This window comes from Perca fluviatilis, chromosome 3 (assembly GCF_010015445.1).
Source record: "Perca fluviatilis chromosome 3, GENO_Pfluv_1.0, whole genome shotgun sequence".
In the NCBI taxonomy this organism is placed as follows: domain Eukaryota; kingdom Metazoa; phylum Chordata; class Actinopteri; order Perciformes; family Percidae; genus Perca; species Perca fluviatilis.
This window is the reverse complement of record NC_053114.1, coordinates 17,507,318-17,533,227: the sequence shown is the minus strand read 5'-3', so window position 1 is coordinate 17,533,227 and position 25,910 is coordinate 17,507,318. Positions and strand designations below refer to the sequence as shown.

At 39.9% G+C, this 25,910-nt stretch overlaps 2 protein-coding genes across 2 annotated transcripts; one reads left to right on the top strand and one right to left on the bottom strand.

Annotated features, from left to right (window-relative positions):
• The first annotated feature begins 681 nt into the window (after positions 1-681).
• LOC120555798 (monoacylglycerol lipase ABHD2) lies at positions 682-18,554 on the top strand. Its single transcript, XM_039794879.1, has 13 exons — positions 682-872; positions 2,464-2,514; positions 2,632-2,682; positions 3,298-3,339; positions 3,621-3,836; positions 6,569-6,744; positions 7,609-7,776; positions 9,341-9,524; positions 10,513-10,605; positions 11,196-11,297; positions 11,417-11,486; positions 11,586-11,670; positions 14,632-18,554. The coding sequence occupies exons 5-13, from the start codon at positions 3,628-3,630 to the stop codon at positions 14,838-14,840; spliced, it is 1,296 nt and encodes a 431-aa protein (XP_039650813.1). The 5' UTR covers positions 682-872; positions 2,464-2,514; positions 2,632-2,682; positions 3,298-3,339; positions 3,621-3,627; the 3' UTR covers positions 14,841-18,554.
• Positions 18,555-20,063: 1,509 nt separating this feature from the next.
• On the bottom strand, positions 20,064-25,123 carry rlbp1a (retinaldehyde binding protein 1a). The gene is made up of 8 exons (XM_039796020.1): positions 24,997-25,123; positions 23,239-23,277; positions 22,783-22,911; positions 22,433-22,637; positions 21,411-21,589; positions 21,171-21,329; positions 20,973-21,083; positions 20,064-20,868 (listed from the first exon to the last, which is right to left on the bottom strand). Exons 2-8 carry the CDS (start codon positions 23,245-23,247, stop codon positions 20,722-20,724), a joined length of 939 nt encoding a protein of 312 aa, XP_039651954.1. The 5' UTR covers positions 23,248-23,277; positions 24,997-25,123; the 3' UTR covers positions 20,064-20,721.
• Positions 25,124-25,910: the final 787 nt, after the last annotated feature.

Sequence of the window (25,910 nt, the reverse complement as noted above, 5' to 3'; positions counted from 1 at the left end):
TTTCTGTTTTGTAAAAAACAAAAAGTACTGTACAAATACAGTTTATCGCTATTAGCCTATTATTATTACTATTATTATACTACTATATTTATACTAGAAATTGCATTATTATTCTGTTTTCGCAAAGTGTAACTTTATTTTACTGTTATGAAGACCATTGGGGTTGAGAGCTTATAAGCATATGTTAAACTGTCGCCATCAGGTGGATATTATACTGTAATTGCAACAAGAACCATGCGTAGTAGGCTAGTAGGACTCCACTACTGGACACGTTTAACTTTATTGGTCACTAAGCTCTGGTTAAGAAAATATCTAACTAAACAGCAATACTAAGTAACAAGCTCTTGCCTCGTAGTGGATGTGGATATATGAATACCCTAACGTTTAAAAATTAAACGTCAGTTGTATTTGCTGATAGAGAAATCATAACCGAAAAGTATCTGGCGAGCCAATAAATCATAACTACATGCCAGTTTCAGCTCACGTTCCTGTCACTTGAGGAAAGGATTTAGTTAAAAAGGTGTGAGACCTGCGGGAAAAAAAATCCTAGAACACTGTCATAAAAAGGTAAACATATAGTATAATAAAAATATACAGTATAAGGGGGCGTGGAAAACGAGCTCATCGCCTCTTTTAACCAATGACAGAGCCGGTATGCAAATTTCAAGATTCTTCCAGGAAATGAAATCCATAGTCGGTGCTTCTGTTGCTGCGTTGAGCTAATGTGGCTAGCTAACAGAGGGCGTAACGTTATTAGCTACACATCCAGCAGCTATGGTTTATCAGAGGCACACAACCAACAAAAGACAGGCCACGAATATAAATAAGACCATTCGCGTCTGAGCAGCAAGGAGCTCGTCTTGTTAACTGAGGTAAGTGAGCTAAAGATGCTGCTGTGTGCGTGTTGTGTGCGGTCAGTGTGTCGCTGCTTAAATGATGCTGCTACATTAACGATAGATACTTGACGGCAGTAATATGAAATAGCTAGCTTTAGAACACTCATACTCTGCTTAATAACATAATAACTCTTTCTTGATCCGTGACACTAGGATTAAGAAGGACACAGGTCTAACGGTGCTGCTTTTCGTCTGGATTGCTATAATGTGAATTTAACGTTACTGCGCTAGCTAAATATTCAGGATGACCAGCAGCAAACTCGTCTAAAAGGCGACAGGATTTTCATTTTCTAGTCCAGATGCGGCAGGGATTGTTGGCCTGCTCTCAGACAGACACAGACACAGACGAACAGGATAACTTCCCTTTTTACGTCCAGGAATTCGGCTATTTATAACCATTTTCTCACTATGTTAGCTAACTAACGGTAACCAACGGCAGTATTTGTGCCCTGGTGTCTGTAAAGTCCTCTTTGGCTTGTTGTCAGTCGTGACAAAGAAGGAAGAGCTAATGTTAGCAGCTGCTCTGATGCCAAATTGAATGTTTATTTAGTGACACAGCGTGGCTTATACAGTAATAAACGCACTTATCTTGGCATTAGCCAGACACAACTTCCAGGTATTTCTGGTACTCGCTGGATTTGTTTACAGTGGATGAGATTAGCTATGTGGATTTAATGAAGCTAATTCTACGCAGCTGGGGATAATTTTGGCACCATGTTTGTTTGAAGCTGATTTGTGTTTACAGCTGGTGTTTAGGGCTGCACGATATGAGAAAAATATGCGATATTCGATAACGTTGTTGAATATCACGATAACTATATTATTTGCGATTAATAAATAGATATGAAAGTGTACTCGGTTCTGCTGCTTTCAGTATTCTTCTAAAACACAATAAATGGCTTGTTGAGCAAAATCATTTCCAACATCATTGAATTGAACATAAAAGGCACCACTAAAAAATTACATCATAAAGTGCAGTTTTCTACTGATCGAAGAGATCTTCTTTCAACACAAAAAATATCTAAGTGTCTTTGGCAATATGTTGCAGCCTTTCATAATGTGTTTATTGCGCAAGTTGATATGGCGATAACGATTTAAAAAAAAAAAAAAAAAAAAAAACATTGTGCAGACCTAGTGGTGTTTAAATCCATTACTTCTAAAAGACTGAGGCTACAGCTATTTTGTAGGTGATAATCATTAATTCAAATGTTATAAGAGCAGTGGTGGTAACTCCCCCTCTATGGCAACACACCACTCCATGAATAAAGCAAACATGTTTCGGATATGAATTATTGATAATTAACAGCACATTTATTATTATTATTATTATTATTATTATTATTTACAGGTTTGGTAGAATATAACAGCATACACTTAATTGCTTTATAGTAATAAGAACACATGGGAAGATAAATATACCGGCCCCTAATGATCTCATGGTTTCACTGGTATTTTTACTTGATAAAAGGCTAATGATCAATCCAATATCAATATCCATTAATTGACTAATCATTTGAGCACTAAATTAAATTACTCTGACATCTGTTTTCTGGTGCATCTTATGTAGAGTCCGTTTGTGACAAGACACTGGAATAAGAAGACACTGAACAGGATGCCGGTGAGGAGTCGAGGCATTCATATGAGACTTTCAACATAATTATGGGAAAATGGAAAATAATACTGATCAATTACTATAATGAAGGGCTAATTGTGTTTTCAATTTGTTTGTCTTTAGGTTTGACAACATACTTTTGAAATTGTTTGGAGGCTAACTTAAGCATAAAATGTGAGTATCAAATACATTTTCAGCTTTTTCATTTCATTCTTGCGTAAGGTATCATTTATCTAGCCTGGATGCCAGCCGATCTTAGCCCCGCCCACAAAATTAGAGGTCGGGAAGTTACTAGAATCTGAGTATGACCACGTCAGGCTATCATTTATCTGTACCAATGGTGACAACACAGCACACTTTCTTTTTATGGCAATTTGATGTGACAACTTTATCATAAGAATGGTATCGCTGTCATCTATTATTGAAAATCCTGTACCACAACTTTTTCTTAAAGGAGACCTTTCTATACTGTTTACAGTCCCAGTAAAACTGTAATTTCACAACTCTTGTTTAATGCTTTGAAAATATGCATTAATGCAATTTTTAAGTAAAAGTGTTAAGGATACAACTGTATCACAACTGTATCAGTGCTTTGCTATAGAAGCAATGTGTGCAGTGTATCTGCTAATTGTAAGGATTTATTTAAAGTAGTCTCAGCACCTCTATTTTCTATGTAGCGAGACTTCCAGTTGGCACTTCGTAAACTGTAATGTAATTAAGGTGAGTGTATTAAATAAATGACCGTGCTTTATTATCTTACTGAGTTGCTCTTACTCTCTATTCCCACAGATCTGTTGCTGCAGCGCCTTGGGCACCAAGAGGAATATTTAGGTCAGTCAGACATCAAGAGATATGTCTCTTTTTCATGTCTGTGCTTTATCCCATCTCTGATTTAATCACCCCAGAAAATAATTGTGTTATTTTGTACAAGGCATGTATTTTTTTAATTAATTCATATTTAAATCATTAAAAGCAGTACAACTTTGTTTTGAAAATGCATTTCTTAATTTATTGCCTGTGTATTTGTTAATTAATTTACTATTGAAGTATGTTTTGTGTTTTCATAAGGGAAAGCACTGAAACAAGTTTGGGCCACTGTTGTTGTTTTTCAGAATAATCATGACCCCCCACGAGTCAGACGTGAGCACCATCTCTCCAGAGCTGCCGGCAATGTTCGACGGCATGAAGCTGGCGGCGGTGGCCACGGTCCTCTACATCATCGTCCGCTGCTTGAATCTGAAGAGCCCCACTGCCCCCCCTGACCTCACCTACCAGGACACGCCCCTCAACCGCTTCCTTCTCAAGTCCTGTCCTCAGCTGACCAAAGAGTGAGTTGCATTCTCAGCTCTCTGTGTTTCCATGGAAATGACACTGCTTTTTCGGCCACCTGGGGCTGTGAGTGAAGATAGCAGTTTGTCTGGCGGTGGTCCCATCTGTCATCAGTGTTGACCCAGACCTGGGTGTGTCTGTACCAGAGATGTCTGGCTGTACTGTCAGCTCTGGCATGAATTAAACCCCAGGCTGTATTTTAAGGGGTTTTCCCAAAGGTAGATTGGGTTTGTCATACTTTCATTACGAATATAGACTCAAACACATTTGCATATATGACGATGCATGTCTTCCACGTAGGGCAACTCTGATGTCTACTATCATTTGAATCTTCCATCTGGGTTTATATGAACTGATGCAAACCAGTGGTTGTTGGTGCAGGGCAGTGAGAGACAGGTCTTGCATGTGAAGGCTAAACCAGGTTAGCAGCTGGGCTGTAATGTCCTGTAGGTCATAGGAAACCCTCTACCTGCCTTTAAACAAAGTAAGCTTGATTGTCCATGTCCTTGGGTCTGCTGGTGTTGTACTCTGTGGTGGCTCTCTTTAAGCCTTCATCGCAAGTGTCTGCTTATATAACCGATTGTTACTGAGTACTTTGCCTTTCAGCTGCAGTGACGGATGTTTACTTTTGTGCCTGGCTTGTTATCATTCCCTTGTGAACAGCCATATTTTGCTTACAGAAATGTATTCCCTGGTGTGTAGTTGAACTGAGATATTTTAATTCCTGGAACCCGTCGGCATCATCGGTGTTGTTGCGAAGTCACGTTTGTAATCCTGCTGTGTTGTATAACAGAGATCAATTGCACAATGGAAAGCATAGGAGGGGTGTCGTGAGATTAACCGAGTCAACAGCAGTTTTGTTCGTCTGTGTTTGGGACAATACATAACAATTTGTTTTTAAATGCGTCTGGGTGTTAGATGGTTATCTGGTCACTCTGACTTTCTTTTTTTTATGAACAGGAACTTATTTTTGCCCCCAGGCAAAACATAGGCAGAATAATAGTTAAATAGAGCCTAACAATAATGAGAGGCAAAGGCAAAATGAAAAGATAAATAATAATAATAATTTTTTTTTTTTTAAACAATTTGTCAGGACAAGCCATTTAGTCTTTATTTATTTTTAATCTTAGTGTTTGGTGTTTCCCAGCTTGCTAGTACCAAAGGCCTGTGACTTTACTTCTGGACTTTGATCTGGACTTAAGATCTTTGCTTCATCAAACCACACTGACGCATCTGTTTCCTTTTCCCGTTACCTAATAGCTTTGAGGAACAACAGCACACATCACTGTGTTTACCACTTAAAAAAACAGACTCTAAAATAAATTCAAACAGAAGGCTCACCTGCGGCCACTCCCAAGTTCTTTTTAATACAGAAACAAACTCCACAACAAGTAAATTTTTTTTTTATCACATAGGTTGAATGGTTTAAAAGTATTTAATTCGATTTATTAATAGGGATTGTCAAACTGTGGAAATACCAACATAAAAAGCTATTTGGGTTTAAAGTTGTCTGTTACCTATGGATGAACTCCACTAACCTGGAAGTGTGCTTATCCTCCTATCCATATTAAAACGAGGGGTTATCCTCTACTTGTAGTCCTAGATTAGGCCTTCAGAGTACCTTCTAGAAAACTGTGGTTAAGCTTTAACTTACAGTACGTACTGGAAGTGGTTACATCAACTCGTCACCTAATGGAAGTAGTACTGCTTTTTGATTGACACCACTCCTAGGTGCAGTAATTGCTGGGAGGCAGAGTAAGGGAGGAGGCAACACAAGGTTGGGGACTTGTGTAACTACTGATGTAATTAAACCCTTTGCCCTCTGCTGCTACTTACTGTCTATGTGTTTGGTCTATGTACTGTATACACAACTAGTGTCCATGTGGCACCTGTGCTTTAGTTCAGTTATGCTGATCTTGTTTCTCATTCCCATCACCTCCAAAATGGCCCACTCTTCACCTCATTGTCAGGAAGTCTACCAAGGTTTCAGATATGATGTTATATTATATAAGAAAAGGAAGAAAAAGGCACAATGATTTGACACAATGAACAAGTTGTGTTTGTACTGTTAAAAGGGTGTGTTTGCAGATGGAGTCTAGTTTGTCTTTAACTGAACCTGTGAACTACAGTGTTCCTAAATTTCCCCTTGAATAGCTTATGTCAATACTGAATGACAGTGTCACATGAACTGAGCATTCATTTATCACCTTTTCATGACTGCCACATTACATGAAAAGGAAACAAATGGTTATCTCTATAACTCTTATTTAGACATGATTACAATATTGCATTGACTTGGCTTTCTTTTACATGATAGGATAGCCAACGGGAAAAAAACGGCACCTAAAAACAAAAATAGGGTTTTCCTGTCAAGTTATTGACATTATTTTGGTCTCAGTGTGTAAATAAAATGGTGATTCATTATAAGGCACAATATAAGGCTCAATATTTCAAAGAAATATTATGTAATCCAAAGACTTGACTCCTACAGCTAACTCCTACAAAGGTGTAACTAGAATTCAAGTGCACACGCTTGGCATAACTTATCCAAACATAGCAACAGACCAACGTTAAACATTGATGTCTGTTAGGAGCATGGAGCAATATTTCAAAAGCTGCAAGAGACATGTGACTTTGTATGCAATGTATGTGCCAGAATGTTCATGCCTGCGTCATAAACCACCAATGCAAATATATCTGCTCAGGATAACAATGTGGTAATGTTTTCCAGGTACATTCCTCCCTTACTGTGGGGTAAAAGCGGCCACCTCCAAACGGCACTGTATGGTAAACTTGGCCGGGTGAACTCACCTCACCCCAGTGGAGTCAGGAAGTACTTACCCATGCAGGACGGGGCCACTGCGACCTTTGACCTCTTTGAGCCACAGGGGGATCATCGAACAGGAGGTGACGCATTTGATCAGGCTCTACTTTTTCTTGACCAACAATTTTTTTTTGTTGGTTGCTGCTATTTGGACGATACTTATTAGATGATGGCTAAGTAGCTCTTCACTGCCATGCCAAACATAGATATATCGTATATGTTGTAGTTCTTAGTTGTATATTGTAATTCTGTTTAGTTATATTGCAATTCTACTACTGCTAGTTTTGTGTAGTCTGTTTATGTGACACCTATTAAGTGTCTGTCCACCCTGGAGGAGGGATCCATCCTCTGCTGATCTTTCTGAGAGTTCTCCCATTTTGTTGTATTTTTTTTATTTTTTTTTTAATCCAGTTTGAGACCCATTGACAGACTGTGGGACTTGAGCTATATAAATAAACATGACTCAAGATATATGAAAAACCAACTGATGAAAAATACTGGCATTATGTCCATCTTTGAATATTTAAGTTTACCAGTTCAGCTTATGATAATACAAATGACTCAGTCTTAAGTCATTAATCTTTAAATGGGCCATAACTGTTTGTAATGCAGCTGCGTGAGGACAGTTTTAAAGATGGATTCCTTTCTTTGAATGCCTCAGCTGAACCCTGACCCACCCCCCACCTCACCTATGATCTTGTGGTCCTCTATGAAAGCTTAAGACTCACATGACATTGATTCCCAAAAAAGTAGCGTTACTATTTCCATTCTGCTTTTCTAAAGCTCTAAATTACAGACAAAGCCTTATCCTTTATTTTGGATCAGCTGCAGTGCTTTGCCTTGCTTTTTGAAATGTAATAATGTTCTGTTTAGGAGAGTAACATACTTTCTGCTTACATATTTCTCACTGGCTAATATCCCTTTGATCCATCTGCCTGTTTCACCAGATGACATCACCATGGTGATATGCCCTGGTATTGGTAACCACAGTGAGAAGCATTACATCCGAACCTTTGTGGATTACGCCCAGAAGGACGGTTACCGCTGTGCTGTGCTGAACCACCTGGGAGCTCTTCCCAACATCGAGCTTACCTCTCCACGCATGTTTACCTACGGTAAGGCCAAAGAGCTGTCTTCAGTTTTACTCTCCTGTCACCTAATGGCCCTGACACACCAACCCCATAATCTGCCGTCAGACAGTCTGGCGAGGTCAGTGACTCGAGGCTGTTCAGTGAGTTCCGTGCCGTTGTCCGTCGGAGGAGCCGTCGGCCTTCATTTTGGCCGATCTGACTTGCTGGGTCGGAGGGCGGGCAGTCGGACTCAATGACCAATCTGATTGGTGGAGTCCTAACCCGGAAATGATTTTGAGAGACTAAGCCTCTCAAAATCTGACAAATCTTTTGAACTGACCTTTGTCGATCTGAAATGAAGACAGATTCAGCAACTGCATGGCCTATTTCTCGCTTAAAATGTTTTCAGAAACATCTTTCGGTGAAATATGATATCGTATTCCGAAGGAAGACGCCATTGTGCCCGGTTGAAAAATCTGGGAGCAGCCAGACCCACGTGATACGTTAGTCCAATCAGCTGCCTGTTTTCATTTTTTGGGCGAAAATACATATTAGCGGCGCCTGCTGTTATGGAGACGTATTACATCTCACGCATGCGCAGAACGTACACTCAAGTCGGTGTTGCTTCAGTGCATTCTTAATAAGGGCTGGGCAATATATTGATATTATATCGACATTGATATATGACTTTACATATCGTCTTAAATTTTGGATATCGTAATATCCTGATATGACACAAGTGGTCTTTTCCTGGTTTTAGAGGCTGCATTACAGTAAAGTGATGTCATTTTCTGAACTTACTAGACTGTTCTAGCTGTTCTATTATGTGCCTTTACCCACTTAGTCATTATATCCACATTATTGGTGATTTATTTATCAAAACTCTGTGTTAATTTTTTGTGAAAGCATCAATAGTCACACTACAATATCGACATTGAGGTATTTTGTCAAAAATATCGTGATATTTGATTTTTTGCCATATCGCCCAGCTCTAGTTTTGAGGCACTTTTTGGACCTCGGGGAGCCGACTGATCAGTCTTTTCTGCCAACGCCGGCCATCGGGTTGGTCTGTCAGGGGCTTAAGAATCACATTTTCATAATTGGGACTATCTAGGAATGATAACCTATTTTCTAAATGGGGAGGAAAGGATTTGATTTTGTCAAATTATCAGGAGTACTGCATCATACTTTTTGGCTCAGTCTGGTGCTCTCATTTAATTGTCTGAGGCTTAAGAAGGCTCTGGTCAAAAGCCATTCTCATAGCAGTGAATACAGCTGAATATTAGTTCAAAGCAGTTTTAAAAGATCAACTTCATTTTGATGTAATCCGGTTTAGCTAATGGTATTTTACAATTTGCCTTTATTTAGAAGAAATCCCTGTACTAACTCATTTCAAGGTAAAAGGCAATATGAGCTGGTGGGTGAACCTAAAGCTCCCAGAATTAGAGATAATAAGATTTCAGACCTGCTGCGAATTATTTTAAAGGTTGATAGAGACCCAAATGTAATGCTCTGAACTAAAGGCACCTTCAGCTGAGCATTGAAAAAAAACGCTGCGTCCAGCAGAGGTGTTAGGTATTGATTGGTAACTGTACTGTTTTCCTCACAGGGTGCACATGGGAGTTTGCAGCCATGGTCGGCTACATTAAGCGGACGTATCCTCAGACCCAACTGATGGTGGTGGGCTTCAGTCTAGGTGGAAACATCGTATGCAAGTTCCTGGGCGAGAACAGCCTGAACCAGGAGCGAGTGCTGTGTTGTGTCAGCGTCTGTCAGGGGTACAGCGCTCTCAGGTGGGTTGTTGTCCTCTCATCTTTTAATTAAAAAAGCATTGCATAATCAAAGCCCCTTTTTATTACATTATCACTTGATGTGCACACATTTCTAAATGTGAATGAAGCTTAGCATAATGCCACAAAATGATTAGTGTTTGCATAATATAATCACATGTATAGTCACAAGTCTGTAAAGCATCTCTCGGCAGCTGTTTAAACATTCAGCTATTCAGTTTAGTATTTTAATCTTAGTTGATAGATAGCACTGTTTTGCTTAAGTTGTCATTTTGAAGAGAGACTTTGCCTACAGTAAATCCCTTTCACTGCCAACATGTCCAGAATAAACGAACAAATGTATTACGATGATAGTGGTGTTTTTTAAACCACTAGTGCATGTGGGTGTTAGAGCAGACTCTGTAGCCTGTGTGCATGTTGGAATGAGCCACACCTTCTGTGTTTTTAAATGCAGCCAGCGTCTCTTGGCAGACATGACAGGCTGGGTCTGTTAACATTTGGATGAATGCAGTGCAGAAGGGTGTGTGCTATGGACTGGCCTTTTGAGAAATTGGATTTTCAGTTTTGTCCCCCTTTTTTTCTTTCTTTTTTTTTTTTGTTTCAAATCAGTGTCCAAACAGTGTCTAAGCTGGCCCTTGTGTCAGCATTCCTTTAGAACTTTAGCTATCCCTCTTTTCCACAAATATGTGATTAAAAAAACATACTTTTGATTATTTTTATTTATGTATTTAGCCTCAAATGGTATTTAAATGCCCGAAGGAAAAAGAAAAACATTCTATTTAATGGTCAGTTATATGTTAAATATCTTCAGTTGTTGTGTTGGTTTAGCCTGTCTCTGTCAGTGAGCTGCATGTTAATGCCTGACCATTGCTACTCTCCACCAGCGTGACTCTTTGTACAGCGGATTACACAGGACATTTAGTGTGTTGTTTGGAATGCAGACAGGCTGCACAAAGCTAACTTCCTGTGTGTTTTGCCTTTTATTTCTCAGGGCACAGGAAACATTCCTACAGTGGGACCAGTTCAGACGCTTCTATAACTTTCTCATGGCTGACAACATGAAGAAAATCATCCTCTCACACAGGTATCACTGTTGGTCCTGAACATGCTGTACATGTATCTTAGTTTCTGCTACAGTTTTCACTGATGTAGCAAGGCAAATCAGTTAAATGAAAGATCTGTGTGTGTTAAGCAGGTTGAGACAGTAACTTTTTTTTCTGCTCGAAGAGAATATGGTTTAGATTTAGTAGGTTACACTTTAAAAGTAAGGGACTGTATGGAAATCATGAGGGAGGGAGGGGGTCAAAAAGAGTAGAGGGTCACATATTTTTTTTCTTCTTTTTACTGAAGGGAGGATAGTCGTGACTTTTTGGGGAGAGCAAAGGAGAACAAATACCCAAATACTATTCTGTTAACGTATTATGGTTAACTGTTCAGGTTAAGTATTCAGGGAACACCATCTTTAATAGTTAGTAGTAATAGTAATAGTTTTTTTTTTTAGCTTTGCCTGTTTTAGTTATGAATGACACCAATACTGTTATATTGTTTGGAGATATTGTCGAAGGCGATTGCAGTCTTTTCTAAGTCAAAGGGACACTGAGCAGTCAGTGATTTCAACATGTTTTATGAATAATGTTTGTGTATGTACCAATGTATTTTGTTTGCATGTTACAGGCACAGTCTGTTTGGGGGAAACCCAGTTAAAATGATAGATCTAGATCTTGGTCCGCTGTATACAGCAACATCTCTCATGCAGATCGACGACAACATCATGAGGTATGTTAGGAAACCAATAATTTGAGATTGCTTGCCAATTGTGAAAATATGAAATATCTGTGATGTATTTGTTGAATGGGATTATTTAATGACACTTCTTGTTTTTGGGGTTTGAACAGAAAATTCCACGGCCACAGCTCTCTCAAAGAGTACTATGAGAAGGAGAGCTGTGTACATTATATTCACAATGTAAGAACTGCTTTCGTGTACACCGCACATCATCTCATGTTATGTTTCTCTTTTTGGTCTGTTTGTGTGATGTGTGGATTTTCATTGTTTATGTTCCAGGTAAACGTGCCACTGCTGCTAGTGAACTCTGCAGATGACCCTCTGGTTCATGAATCACTGCTCACCATCCCTCGCACACTAGCAGGTAACTAACCGTACACAGCCCAGCAACAGCAGAAACGCTAAACCATAGTGTTAAACAGCTATGTTCACCTTAGCAAGAACATGCTAGTTGATCCTCTTTTGAGTCAAAAGGTTTTTAAATACAACAGGCTTGTTCTGTCTGACTATTGGCTGCATCAAACACCCCATGCTTCTCAGAAAACATGTCTGCAATCCCAGAAGGACCTCTGATGAGTTGGCTTGAACAGAACAGGGTGTGGCACATAGTCTTATGGTGTGTTAGAGCAGCTATACACTCACTCATACATATAGCTGAGTGTCCCTCTAACTATGTGTTTGAAGTAGGGCTGGGCGATTATGGAGAAATCAAATATCGCGATGTTTTTGACCAAATACCTCGATAACGATATTGTAGTGTGGACTATTGGTGCTTTCACAAAATATTAGCACAATGAGATTTTTGATAATCATCAGTAATGTGGATATAATGACTAAGTGGGTAAAGGCAAATAATAGAACAGTTACAACAGTCTGGTAAGGTCAGAAAATGACATCACTTTACTGTAACGCAGCCTTTAAAACCAGTAAAAGACAACACTTATGCCATAGTACGATATTACGATATCCAAAATCTAAGACGATATCTAGTCTCATATCACGATATCGATATAATATCGATATATTTCCCAGCTCTAGTTTGAAGTGAGTTTAACGCCTTGACAGATTTTTATCTGGGGAAGCACTGTGCGTAGTGTTTGAACCTCATTTTACAAACAAGAAGAGGCAATCTACTCTTTCCTTCTTTTCAGCCTGTGCTATATTTAAGTGTGTGTGTGTCTGTGTGGACTCTATCCTACATGTGTCTCTAGAGAGCAACACTTTCTGAAATGAGGATCAGCTGCCCTTTGCCCTAAAATGCGATACAGTGACTCAGACACATAACTACCAGGGAGGGACTCAACAAAAATACACTCGCTTGTGTTAGTGCTGTAATTACCTTGGATTAAATGTGTTTGATGATTAGGGTTGGGTATCGTTTGGTTTTTTTTCGATTCCGGTGCTAAATCGATACTTTTAAAACGGTGCCGGTGCCTGAACCGGTACTTTTCAATAAAGTTAAAAAAAAAAAAGAAGAAGAAAAAAAATAAGGGTAGTAAACAACAGTCAGTGACTTGTTTATTGCTAAGGCCATGGTCAAAATTAAAGATTTAATAATAATGTAATAACTATAACAATAACTTATTTCACCAGTAAATTGCTGTTGAACCCCAGATGGGAAAAGGGTATTTTACAATTACTGTGAATGCACCACGAGGCAACCTGTTTTAAGTGAATGCACCGTCTGTGTTGTTTAATTCCGACAACGGCAGCTGCAAGTGAACGCACCGTCTGTGTTGTTTAATTCCGACAACGGCAGCTGCGAGTGAACGCACCGTCTGTGTTGTTTAATTCCGACAACGGCAGCTGCAAGTGAACGCACCGTCTGTGTTGTTTAATTCCGACCATATAAACGTACTGTATATCTATGAATTGCGACAACGGCAGCTGCTGCTGCGCTGCAGTGCAGACTGTTACATCCCGCTGTTGAAGTCCTCCACAGTGAAATACAGTCACACTTTACACTGTTTAACGTTAGCTGTCAGCATTTTACCGGTGTTTAATCCAGCTGCTAGCTAAAGGTAGGCTAACGTTACATGCTGTCAGGTGTAGTGTAAAGTCAAGCACCGAAATGAGGCACCGAAACTTTCGTTCTTAGTCGGTCTCGTTACTACCGTTTACGTCGGCACCGGTTCCCTATTGGCACCGAGTTTCGGTACCCAACCCTATTGATGATAAGAGTTTACATCTTAATATTAAGGCAGTTCTGTGGCTGTGAAAGTGTTTCATTTGGTCTAAAATGCTAATACAAGGTATAGACACCCCTGGTTTTCTTTATTGCTTTTATGTACGGAATGTGGCAATGTTAGGATGTTGGATAACGTTTAATTAGTATGACTGCTGCACTTGGAAAGGAGGCGGCAGGTTGTATACAGTAAAACAAAGTAAAAGCTTGAAACAATAACTTAGTTTGCCTTCTTCTTCCTATTTTTACGAGCTGTTCTCCAGCGCCTGGAGAGGCGGTGGCTCTGGGTCTGAACGAGCACTCACTTGTCCCAGCAGCTGTCATAAATAGCGCACAGTGGTGAAAGCCCCGTGGGATCTTACTCACAAGTCAACCGCATCAGGCTACCCCACTAACCCAGATAAGAGCAGGAGAATAAAGAGATCCAGGCCAATAGTTTTCAGGAGACCACTCTGCCTGGTTGCCCACAGCTGCAGCACTCTGCATAGGTTCATACCCCAATCAGAAAGAGATTAAGGGTTTGTCTGCGTTGTGGAGGTGCCCTACTTTGAGTTCAGGGTTTATTTATTGTGACTGAAATTATATCAGTATGAATGGATTTACTTCATTTTTCCATTATTCATAGACTGTAGAAAAACACAGTTGTAGCTTCAGTCCTCACCCATACTCGTAAGTGTCTAAAGGAAAGTTTTGAAACCTGGTGGGTGTGTGTAGCATTTAATTTCGTTGCGTCATTAACTCACTGCTATAACAGCCTCCATTCTTCTGTGAAGCTCTCCACACATTTTGGTTGCAGGGATTTGCTCCCATTCAGCCACAAGAGCGTTCACCCTAAACAACTTTGATGGGGTTGAGGGTCAGAGCTCTCTGCAAACCAATCCAAGTTCTTTTACAAAACACTTAAAAAGATCATTTCTTTAGGGACCTTGTTTGTACACGAGGCGTGGACAGGTGTGTCAGCAACCATGCAAGCAAAAAAGCTGTGTGACAGCCTGATCTACACACCTACGCTATCTGTAGCTGGCAGAAAACAATCCCTGGCAAGCCCATATGTGGATACGTGTTGGTTTTATGATACTGATGATTACACACTGTGCAGAGTACAGAAGCCTAATTCCTGTGTGCTGTATCATCCTCCAGCAAAGAAGCCAAATGTGATCTTTTCCCTGACGCTACACGGAGGCCACCTGGGCTTCTTTGAGGGCGCAGTGCTATTCCCCCAGCCCCTCACCTGGATGGACAAAGTGATTGTGGGCTACGCCAACGCCATGTGCCAGTGGGAGAAACAAAAGCCGCCGTGCCAAAGTGGCCACCTGAGTGAGAGCTCCTGCGCAGAGGAAAAAGCGTAAACCTCTGACCGTTGTTCTCTCTCTCTCTCTCTCTCTCTCTCTCTCTCTCCCTCTCCCTCTCCCTCTCCCTACCTACCTTCTCACCCTCTCCAACACTAATGCCCCAGCACTGAGGAGACGCCTAAACTAAACCTTAAACTGCTCTCTCTTCTCTGCCTTCTCCTCTGGTGCTACTCACCGCTCCCGACCCACATCCCGGTCAAACATGTCTCCCCTTTGTAATCGCAATCACCTTACGTTATGTAAAGGAACAAAAACAACTGCCTTTGTGCTCTTTTTCCGTTGCGAAGACTTTGAATTCAGAGCAGGAACATTTTGTTTCTCTTCATGTACTCAACAATGATCCTTGGCTAATGGAGGCGTTGACTAAATATGAGGAGAGATGAAGTCAAACTGGCATTAAAAAGTAAAATGAGAGCACCACTCTAGAGTAGTCCAGTGAAAAACAAGAGCACACAAGAAGCCTCCTATTACAGTAATCAAGGACTGTGCTGCAGTCGGTGCCCATTTACCGCACCTGTAAGAAGCTCACTGCTTATCACCGCCAAGGCCATATAGCCTAGTCTGCTGTCTTAACCAACACAGCATCTTTGTAGTATGTATGTATGTATGTATGTATGTATGTTTGTATGTATGTAACACAGATTTGGTGTGTATGTCTGTGTGTGCCTGTGTAGACCGAGAGTTAAAGACCCGTGACGGAGCATGTGGTCTTTTGTGTTTGGTAGGTGTGATCCAAATTCTCTGTTCGTGGTCTATCGACCCTTCTAATATCTGTTCTTTTGGGTGAAATTGTTGCTCTGTTGTTGGTAGAAAATGTACAGTAGAAAATGCAAGTATAATGGTGGGATTTACCACATTATTTCCAGCTCATAACATCCTCTTGACACTTGTGTTTGGCACTTGAATAGAAAGTGTTCAGTGCTTACCAGACGTGACCAGGGATTAACCCCAGTGGGGATCCGTGCACATTCCCACGGTCGCATTTTATCACTTTGATTCAATGCACTTTATGACACAATTTTGTTTTTTTCCGAATTTTTTTCCACCCTCATTAGTCAAAGCGCATTTATGGAGTTTATTGATGGTTTAGCTCTCCTCGTGAACGAGAGGAAGAACTGAAAGAAGCGATGATGATAACGAAAAGTTAGATGACCCATATGTTCCCTGTGTTGTCTGTTGTCTTTGAGCCCTCTTACTCTTTCTTCCGCCTTTGAACAGCTGCAGGTCCAGCCGAGGCTGATATCCTTCTCTTACTACACAGACGCTAGCACTCCACCCTCTAAACATTTGACTTGGTTCAAACATCTTTTGCGTTTTCCGGCAGATGATTCTGTGGTGTCCTCTAATTTGCCTAGGGAAAGTTCAGCAGTGTGAAGCAGATATTCTCCTGTAATCTAATCTAAGCTGTGAGGTGTGATGAGTAAGGAGAGCTGAGGGAGAACAGTGCTAAACCAAATGTTTATAAGTGGATTGTTTGTACTTTGAGTAATCCTACTGGGGATTGTTATACTGTATACTTAATTATTATAATAATTCAAGGGAATATTTCTGTCGCAAATACTGCATTGAAAGCTTATTTTCTTGACTGAGCTGAGCGTTAAAGCTGTTGGAATCTATCTGAAATGTGTCTTGATGAAGTTATACTGCAATAATGGGACCTGTGGACTTTTCAAAACCTGAATCTAATAGAGAACTTGTTGCACACCTTGTAAGGGCTTAGGAAGCTTCTTCCAAGGCAAAGTCCAGCCAAGTAATCTTAACACTGTGATGAGACAGATGGATGGTTTTAGATGACAAAGGGGTACGCAGTGATTGACAACAGCACATTTTGTTTAGGTTGTTTATGTGTTTAAAAGATCTGGGTTTGATAGTATTTGCAAGTAGTAGCATTTGTTGCAGGAAGTTTGGCATGTCAGGACGATTTATATTTAGCTTTGTGTCTGTTAGTTGCAACATTATGACAGATAATTATCCTGAGCATTAAAGTTCATTCTTCACCTGGGAAATATGTGTTATATAGTAGCCAGTCACCAACCACCACTAATTAAATCTGTCGATTTTTTTTTTTTTTTGGCTCAAAGACCATTTCATGACCACAGTTTATGTAGATTTGTTAGTTTTTGAGATGTAATTGGCTTAAATTTAACCTCCTTTTTATTGGAGTTATTTTTTTTTTTTGTGTGCAAATACTGTGAAATCTAGGTATCTCGCCAATGCTGGCTTGGCTAATAGGGATTCACCGATCCAACTTTATCCCTCTCAACTCAGGGTATCTGCCAATACCATGCACCGATCCGAGACCAGTGCTCTCTTTTTTTCCCCACATTGCAAATCTGTACACCTCACAGAGTGGAACTCGATCATTTTGATGCGCTGTGGAAAGCAGGGATTGCCATGGCAGTAGGTCAGCAACCCGCCATAGCTGAATTACTGAAACTGAAAGTAGGAATGCTACATTTTATAATGACATTGACAATGAAACTGTATTTAACATGGATCAGTGACATCGTGGCAGATAGGGTCGGTGAATCCCCAAATGCGCCTTCTTTTTTGCCTCAAAATATCATGTCATCCTACATTGTTCAAAACACAAATCGCTGTTCACTGCTGCCATCTGTCGTCAGGCAGACCAAACTACAAGTGCATCCTCTTATTCATTTGCACTGAGATTATATCCATGGTTCACTCTGTCCACAGCTCTCATTTCAACCAAATCAGCTGTGGTTTAGTTTATTCTGGGTCGTAAAACAAAGTTCTGATGAATATTGATGACACCAGCACAAACCCAGTTTCTGCAGTGAGCGCCATTTATGTTCGTTTTAAGATTTTTGCCTCACCCAACTTTGCACAAAAATGCAGGTTTGGATGTATTATTTGGATGTATTTTTTTCTAGTCAATTATTTGGGGTATTTTGTATGACTTCTTGTGTTTTATTTGCTTGTGCAAATGCATCAGAGCGTGAGCGTTAATGAGTAAGATGAATACTATCGTCACCTCTGATTGACAAATACCAAAACTTCTTCACTTTAACAATGAAAAACCTAAAGAAATATATATAAATATATAGAGAGAGAGAGATAGTGTATATTACAATATTTAAGGGAACCGATATGAAAAATAAAGGCAATAACCAACCAGGAGGAATCCTCTAATCATTTCAACGTGACTGTAAATGTCAAATTATATTAGACCATAATATGTCATATACATTAAGATCATTTTCTTCATGGAGTATGGGATCTGAAATGTTGTTTTACTGTTTTGATATGAGAATGTGCTCCTGTGTATTTAACCAAACCCCAGGGCTTCAAGCATCTGTCAATGAATCCAAAAAATTGGATTGGGATGAACATTACTCAGTGTTGGGTTCTTCTAAAAGGATTTTTTTTTTACTTTAAATCTTATAAGCCCAACCTAGTGGAAGAGAGCCCATCGTGTTTTAAGCTACAGTAACCCTTATGCGGCTTTAATTTAGTGTTTACAAGCATTTTGATGTTTTAAGATCGTAAAGGGACGTGGCGACGAAGACGGGGCACACATAGTGACACAACATGATGTACTCAAGTGATATTGAACACTGGGTGTTTTTGTTGAAGAAAACCAGTGGGGTGTGTGTGTGTGTGTGTGTGTGTGTGTGTGTGTGTGATCTAAATATGTGAGGAAATATGGTTATTGTGTTCCAAAATAAATTATTTTCTCAAAAGAAAAAATGTTTCAGTGTCTTTACTTTCAGTAAATAAAAAAAAAAAAAAAATATCTTATGGTTTATAACTAACCTGGTGAAAAACATTTGGCTATGGGATTAAAAGACAGACCTTTACTTTTTAATACAGTTCAGTTGAGCCACATTGGAAACCCCTAATAATGTTTTCCACTATACAACTTTAACTACTTAGTTTGCACAAGTGACATACAGTTGTGGAAGAATTCTTCAGAGCATTTACATAAATATAAGTACCAATATTCAAACTACGACTACATCACATTAATGAAATACCGCTAAAACAGTAAACCTGTATCTGAAAACATTTGAGGCGAGAAAAAGAGAATGCTGTAACAGGATCTTGATTCATATTTGATCAGCGCGGCCAAGTTTGAGTTTATTGACACAGTTAGAGACTGCTCGGCTCTGATTGGTTGTTTTCCTTTGGGTACTTTGGATTCTTGCAAATGCCATTAGGAGCGCAAGGAGGAGGCAGAGAAACAAAATAAGGATTTTTTTGTACAGATAATCTGTCTAATGTACTGCTGTCAGTACACATGATTCTGAAATGCGCCATTCTGCAATACTTGGTACTTTAAGTATACTATAGGCTATTTGATGTTAGTAGGTTTGTACTTTTTTGTAAAAATGTCAATGTAGGAATTTTACTTGTAACAGCATTTCTACACGGTGGTATTGCTAATTAAAGGTCCCATGACATGGTGCTCTTTGGATGCTTTTATATAGGCCTTAGTGGTCTTCTAATACTGTATCTGAAGTCTCTTCCCCGAAATTCAGCCTTGGCGCAGAATTACAGCCACTAGAGCCAGTCCCACAATGAGCTTTCCTTAGGATGTGCCATTTCTGTGTCTGTAGCTATTGAGGAGGAGAGGGGGGGAGCAAGGTGGAGGGTGGGGGTGTGGCTTGGACCAACTGCCACTTTGCTCGTTTGAAAGCCATGATGTCTCTCTCTCTCTCATGGGTGGGCCAAATTCTCTGCGCGGGCAAAGCAGAGAAAGGGGAGGTAACCTTGCTCCTTATGACCTCATAATAGAGTGTGGTCCAGACCTACTCTATCTGTAAAGTGTCTCGAGATAACTCTTGTTATGATTTGATACTATAAATAAAATTGAATTGAATAAGAAGGAGATTCCAGATCGGCCCATCTGAGCTTTCATTTTCTCAAAGGCAGAGCAGGATACCCAGGGCTCGGTTTACACCTATCGCCATTTCTAGCCACTGGGGGACCATAGGCAGGCTGGGGGAATGCATATTAAGGTTAAAAAACCTCATAAAGTGAAATTTTCATGTCATGGGACCTTTAAGTGAATTATCTGAGTACTTCTTCCACCACCGTTAATGGTCTGGAGGGATACGTAGGTTTCCATGGTAACTTAAGTGAGACTCATTTAAACCTCCTTTATGAAGCAGCTGAAAATAAACCTGATTTTATGGTTTAATCTTGCCTTATTAAAATCCTATCAGGTTAGGTGAAATAACAAGAAGAAAAAATGACTGACACAAAAAAAAACAATTTAATTGAAAATTTCCCAATACAGTGCAAATTGCAGAATGGATCTTTGTGGTAAATCAGGCATCTGAGAGTCACAACTCAAACAAGGCTGTTGAGACAAAGAACTGTTTCCATGACACTGCATCAGAAGGCTCCTAAAACAATTATCAAATGCTGGCTTAGCCGTTATTAGTTTTCCAATCTTCATACCTTTCTAAACCCCTGAGACTGAAACATTTATGTTCTCATTCAACTGACAGGATTGTAGGCACAAAGCTGCTCTGTATGATGTGAAATTCATTTTTAAGGCGAAAAACTCCAAACCAAACTGACTTACATTATCAACTCTCTCATTCTCCCTCCGCTCCTTAAGTAACAATGAATGTTAGCGCTGTAAAGTAACAGACATTAAACATCAATTATTCTCTCTGTAATAGCTAAACATCTTTTTTCTTTCCTATTTATATCACCATGTATTTACTCATTGGCAACCCATTCCCTGCTCCTAACTCTAGATACTTCTTTTTGCTCATAGGAACTGCCTGCATAATAATACAAAATGTCAACCTAGCTTCAAAATAGACCGGATCTGATCACAAAAGAAGCATCTAGGGTGAAGGACACTATAACTCTTGGGTTTGAAATGGGAGGGGCTGTTCTTTCAGAGAGCAGTGTCTTCAGAGCCAAAAAGCTTGGTGGCGATAGCCTGGCAGTCTGCAACAGAGGCTTTCCCATCAAAATCTGCTGGCAGGATGTCTGCGTCGAATTCTTTGAAGTAGTTGTCCAGCTCGTCGCCGTGAACAAAGACCTGAGGGAAGTTATCAACAGTGTTCAGAGGAGATGACTGGTGCAAATGGGGCAGAACTGAATGCTGGGTTAAGATTAAAGAAGTCGATAGCCCTTCATCCATACCCTCTCCAGCAACTTGCTCTTCATGAAGGGTTTGACCACGTTGTATGTGGTGGTGAAGTACCAGGGCTGGTGAGTAACGTGGACCGCCTTGAAACGCGCAGGGAAAGAGTCCTGCACAAGAACACACATTTGGTTCAAACAGTTCTTAAGTTGCACATCAAGAAATTCTTAGCTTTTCCTTTAAGAGTCTGTTCTGACCTGCATCATGTCCACCATCTTCTTGAGCTCGGTCGGCTTTATTCCTGAGGCGTGCTGCATGGTGAAGCCCTTGAAATTCTCAATCAGGACAAAGCCATTGATCTGGGTTTCCTCATTCTCCAGCAACTTCTCCAGGATCACACAGTACGCTCTTAAGATCTGTGACACACAAAGACTTATTTCAAACAACTACTTCCCAGTCCTTTGCAGATGTGCTCTGCGAGGTTGCTTTACAGTTACCTCATCGAATGTGATCTCCTCCAGGTCCCAGTTCTCGATGTTGAAGAGCAGGACTACGTGGCCATACTTGTCCCTGCTGGGCAGTACCACAGGGTAACCCGCCTCGATGGTGCTGCGGACTGCCTCTGGGGTCAGATTCTCAAACAGCTCGGGATACTCCTTCCTGAAGCGCACATAACCTAGAATACCCCCAAACACACACATCACAAAGTTTAGCTGCATTCTGTTATCGGGCGCTAATGGTCCCTAAACCCTTTGTGTACGGTATGAGTGTCCAGTGCAGGTTGCTGATTTGCCAAACACAATGACACCACTGTGCATCTGCTCCAAGCCCCTTCATACAGAGGCACCAATTAACCCTGTGTGTGTGTGTGTGTGTGTGTGTGTGTGTGTGTGTGTGTGTGTGTGTGTGTGTGTGTGTGTCAAATATTCTCACAGCAATAGCAAGAAAAAAAAAATCCAAACTGAAACTGTTGGCCCTGACCAAGTGAATTCTGTCAATGTAATTCTGGATTATTTTATTGATAATTGTTAATTCATTTTGGAGTTAGTAGTTGTTTAAATATTAAATTATGAATACAATTTTACAATGAGTCCTAAGCGCACACACACACAAACAATAGGCAAGTCATAAGGATCTTCTCATAGGAGTGTCAAACCACTCTGCTGTTAATCTCATCTCCTCCCCCAGCACATGCGCTGTGAAGTTCCCAGAAGAACACTGTGAGTTCACAAGTTAAGTAAACTTGCTGTCCTATTTGGACACAAATGAGGCCTTTGTCAGGGGAAACTCAGAAGCAACTCAAAGCCCCCAATTAATGAACACATGCCTCCCTGTCTGAGTAATGGGCAGGATTCATGCAAACCAGGAGCACAAAAGAGTTCTCACCCTCAATTACTGAAGCTATTGGAAAATGTCTGCAGAAATGGAATCAAAGCATGTAGATGCCACAAACAAGTCACTTTTGATATCTCAGTTTGTCTCTCTACAATAGAAATGTAATAGCATACTAACTACCAACCCTTCATGAGCTCGTGGGCTCTGACAACCTCAAACTTGCGAGCTCTGAGGAAACGCAGGATCAGAGAGTCCGGTTTGTCCCCGAAGTGCTCCAGCACCAGTTTGGCCAAATCGTCTCCCTCCGCTGCTCTCTCCTTCATCATGACTCGCAGGTCCTTCAGTGTCGACGCCCGCCTCTCATCTGTCTCACTCAGCTCATCCTTCGCCTGGCGGAAGAAGAAAAACAGCCAAACACTTCAAGACAAAATGTTGCTGTCTGCAGGGACAAAAGTGTCTCTACAATGTGGACTAATATTCTGATTTGAACTACTCTGTATATGCAGGCATCCAGTTAAATATTATTTTTTTTACCTTTTGCACAGTGTGTCCAGGCAGTTTGTGGCACGGCCCAAACACTGGCCCATGATCCTTCACTGACAAATTCTCCAGCTTAGACCTCATGGCCTGCTCCTCCTCTGACACCATACGGTAAGACCCAATCTGTATAAAGAAGAAAAGCTTAATAAAAAGAAAACCCCTAACCCGTAACGATGCACACCAGTGAAGGACTGGTTAATCTGCTTCACGTGATTACAGAAAGGACTTCTAAAGCCACTTCTTAAAAACAGCTTAAGGGTCCATCCCAGGGCCAGCATCTACTGGCACAATAACAGCATCATGCGCTGACAGTCAAACCTCCAAGAGCTGATGTTTTTGTCGTAGGGCCAACCAGTGAAGTGAGGCCAGACACTGACAAACTGGCTTAAACCGAGACAAAGTAACACTCAAGTGCTCTCTCTTGATGTGTTGCAAAGTAGTTCAACTTACAGCAGCCATGGTTGCAGCGTCTCACAGCAGCTTCACAAACTGTGAAGAAAGAATGAGAAGAAAGAAAGAAAGAAAGAAAGAAAGAGAATTGGCACAAACAGAAAATCAACACATCAAACCTTTCTTTCAGAGTTATCCAGACCTTTAGTTTATTCTTGACAGAGCTTGTTAAGGTGAGGCCATGAGGTCAGAAAAGCTTTAATGCAGTTATTGGAATATATTACATCATCTACATAAATGATCTACATAAATAGCCTACAAAAGGTGGTGGTGTAGAAAAGGAAAACGTTTTCCTTTGGCTCAGTGATGTGCAAACATTTTAAATGAAGAGTGGTTTCTTTACTCATCAGTGGAGCAGACATCCTCTTACATAAGAGCCTGACACAATACATCAAAACAGCAGATATCTAATGACCACCACTCTCCCATGAAACTGAATGACCAAATCTAGCCCCAGTGTGTTCCTCGTGTATTATCATTACATGTGAACCACAGAGCTAAGCGAAATTAATGCCTGGCGATATTTGAAAAACCCAAAAGATGGTTTAACAACACTTGCTTCTGTTCTGAAGATATTTCCTCATTTAACTATCTGAAATAGAAAATAAAAATCTGTTGCAATCTGTTGCTGCATAGTAAAAACAAAGAGTTTTAACTGTCCTATGTCTTGATGTAAAACACAAAATAGTATAATGTGTTTCTTTTTTTATGAAAATATGCAGAAACATCAGTATATAACAACATCTATTACAATTCTTTAAATTTTGATTCATGTACAAATTGAGCAAGGACATATTCAGGCTACCACATTTGTTTGGATTTGTTTTTATCGTGAAGAAACTGAATATTCTTTACATCCAGATGCTTAGAAGATACTCTTAACATTTTTTAAATACCTTCAGTACAGCAGTAAGCGAGATAGTGTTTTAAAAAACTGTCATTTCGGTTTTCACTGTGTATTTGTTTTCGTAAAACCAGATGCTTCCCTGTGTGACTTGAATGTAATGGTAACACATGAGAGGCACAAACTGGAGCTGTACCCACTCTAAATGCTATCTCAAACTAAATTTACTGGACATGGTACATCCAAAGTATTACTGATCAAGCAATCTCATCAGAATCAGAATCGGCTTAATTGTCCAAGTTTGCGTAAACAAACAAGGAATTTGACTCTGGTTAATCTTTGCTCTCAAAGTACAACACTCACTTAACATATTAACTTAATAAAAACAGAAAGGACAGTAAGAAATATAAAAAGAAAAAATACTGTTAAGTATACAGTATAACAATACAATAGAATTTACAAATTTACAAAAAATATACAATATAAACATTTAAATCTTAAAATTAATAAAAGAACAGAAACATATATTTGGCCAAATAATGTTAATTTAGTATTGCATAAAGCCAAAAACTAATGTTGACATAAGTTGATTTACAGTCACAAATGCCCTAGCTCCTCTTCAGAAAAGAAACGTGAGTGTGTTAATCAACCACTTAGGGTATATCTTTGTGGCTGTAAGTTCAGTCAAATACAGAACATCAAACAGTGCAACGCACAAAACCACAATGCATGGAAACTGAATTTACACACTTTATGACACATTCATCCATTACGGTAAACAATCTGTCATTCAACATCCAATTAAAACAATTATTGTTTTTCACACCAGTTTAATTGATTTGATTGATCAATAAATACCAATAGTGTACAGTACTTACAGTGCAAGTGCTATTTTAACTGAAGAGCAGACCTACCTTTAAGCAGACAGGATGAGAGGAGTAGACGGAGTGGCAGAGAGGACAACAAGAGGAGAGAGGATCAGGAGGGGAGGAGTTAAATGACACAGTGGATTACAATGAGCGGCTGATCTACATAATGCAAACTGCGAAGTGAAGGGGGAGCTGGGATGGAGGAGGAGAGGTGTGTTGGTCTGGACCCTCACTCTGGTGGTCTACGGTGGTCCTGACGGGCAAACCACAACCACAGCTGACGAAACACATTAAAAGAATAGAAAACGTAACAATTTTAGAAATCACATCGACGTTACAGAAAACACACGGAACACATTCATTTAGAAAACACATTTCACAAAAAAACCTCATCAAATGACCAAAACAGAAAACATGAACAAAAAGAAAATGAAATGACATTTCTGAAAACACAACAAAATTAGAGAGAAAAAAAACCCCACAACATTTTAGAAAACCCTGTGTGTTTGATGCAATTTTGTTGTGTTTTGCGCCTCTGGGCCACCGTACTCTGGTCTGATGGTCATTTTCATCACACGTGATTTCTATCAATAAGAAAAATTAAAGAATGAGAAGATAATTAAAAGGTTTTTAAGTGATTTTTATGTTTTTCAGTAATGTGCCGATTCCAGCTCCACAAACCGGTATTTACCTATTAAACATCATATTGTATGACTTAGGAGAATTTGCATGTTTTTTTTTCTCCCTGCTGTTTCATACATTCCTCTTGTCCTCCATTCAGAAAGGATATTTAACCCCAGACATGTGACATGAAAGTTGGGATTTATGCTTCATACTCTGCACATTCTTTGAAATCCTCATCAGAGGGAACTACTTTGTTTTGTGACCCAGATTATGGATTACTCATCCATGATAGCACAACATCAGACAACTTGCCTCTCTTCTAGTGCCAGTCATTC

Coding starts and splice junctions, on each gene's coding strand:
- LOC120555798 (XM_039794879.1), top strand. CDS start 3,628: ATGACCCCCCACGAGTCAGACGTGAGCACCATCTCTCCAGAGCTGCCG. Junction 6,745..7,608: donor GGGGGATCATCGAACAGGAG/GTGACGCATTTG, acceptor CTGTTTCACCAG/ATGACATCACCATGGTGATA. Junction 9,525..10,512: donor CAGGGGTACAGCGCTCTCAG/GTGGGTTGTTGT, acceptor TTTATTTCTCAG/GGCACAGGAAACATTCCTAC.
- rlbp1a (XM_039796020.1), bottom strand. Junction 21,330..21,410: donor AGGAGATCACATTCGATGAG/GTAACTGTAAAG, acceptor TGTGTGTCACAG/ATCTTAAGAGCGTACTGTGT. Junction 20,869..20,972: donor AGAGCAAGTTGCTGGAGAGG/GTATGGATGAAG, acceptor AACTTCCCTCAG/GTCTTTGTTCACGGCGACGA.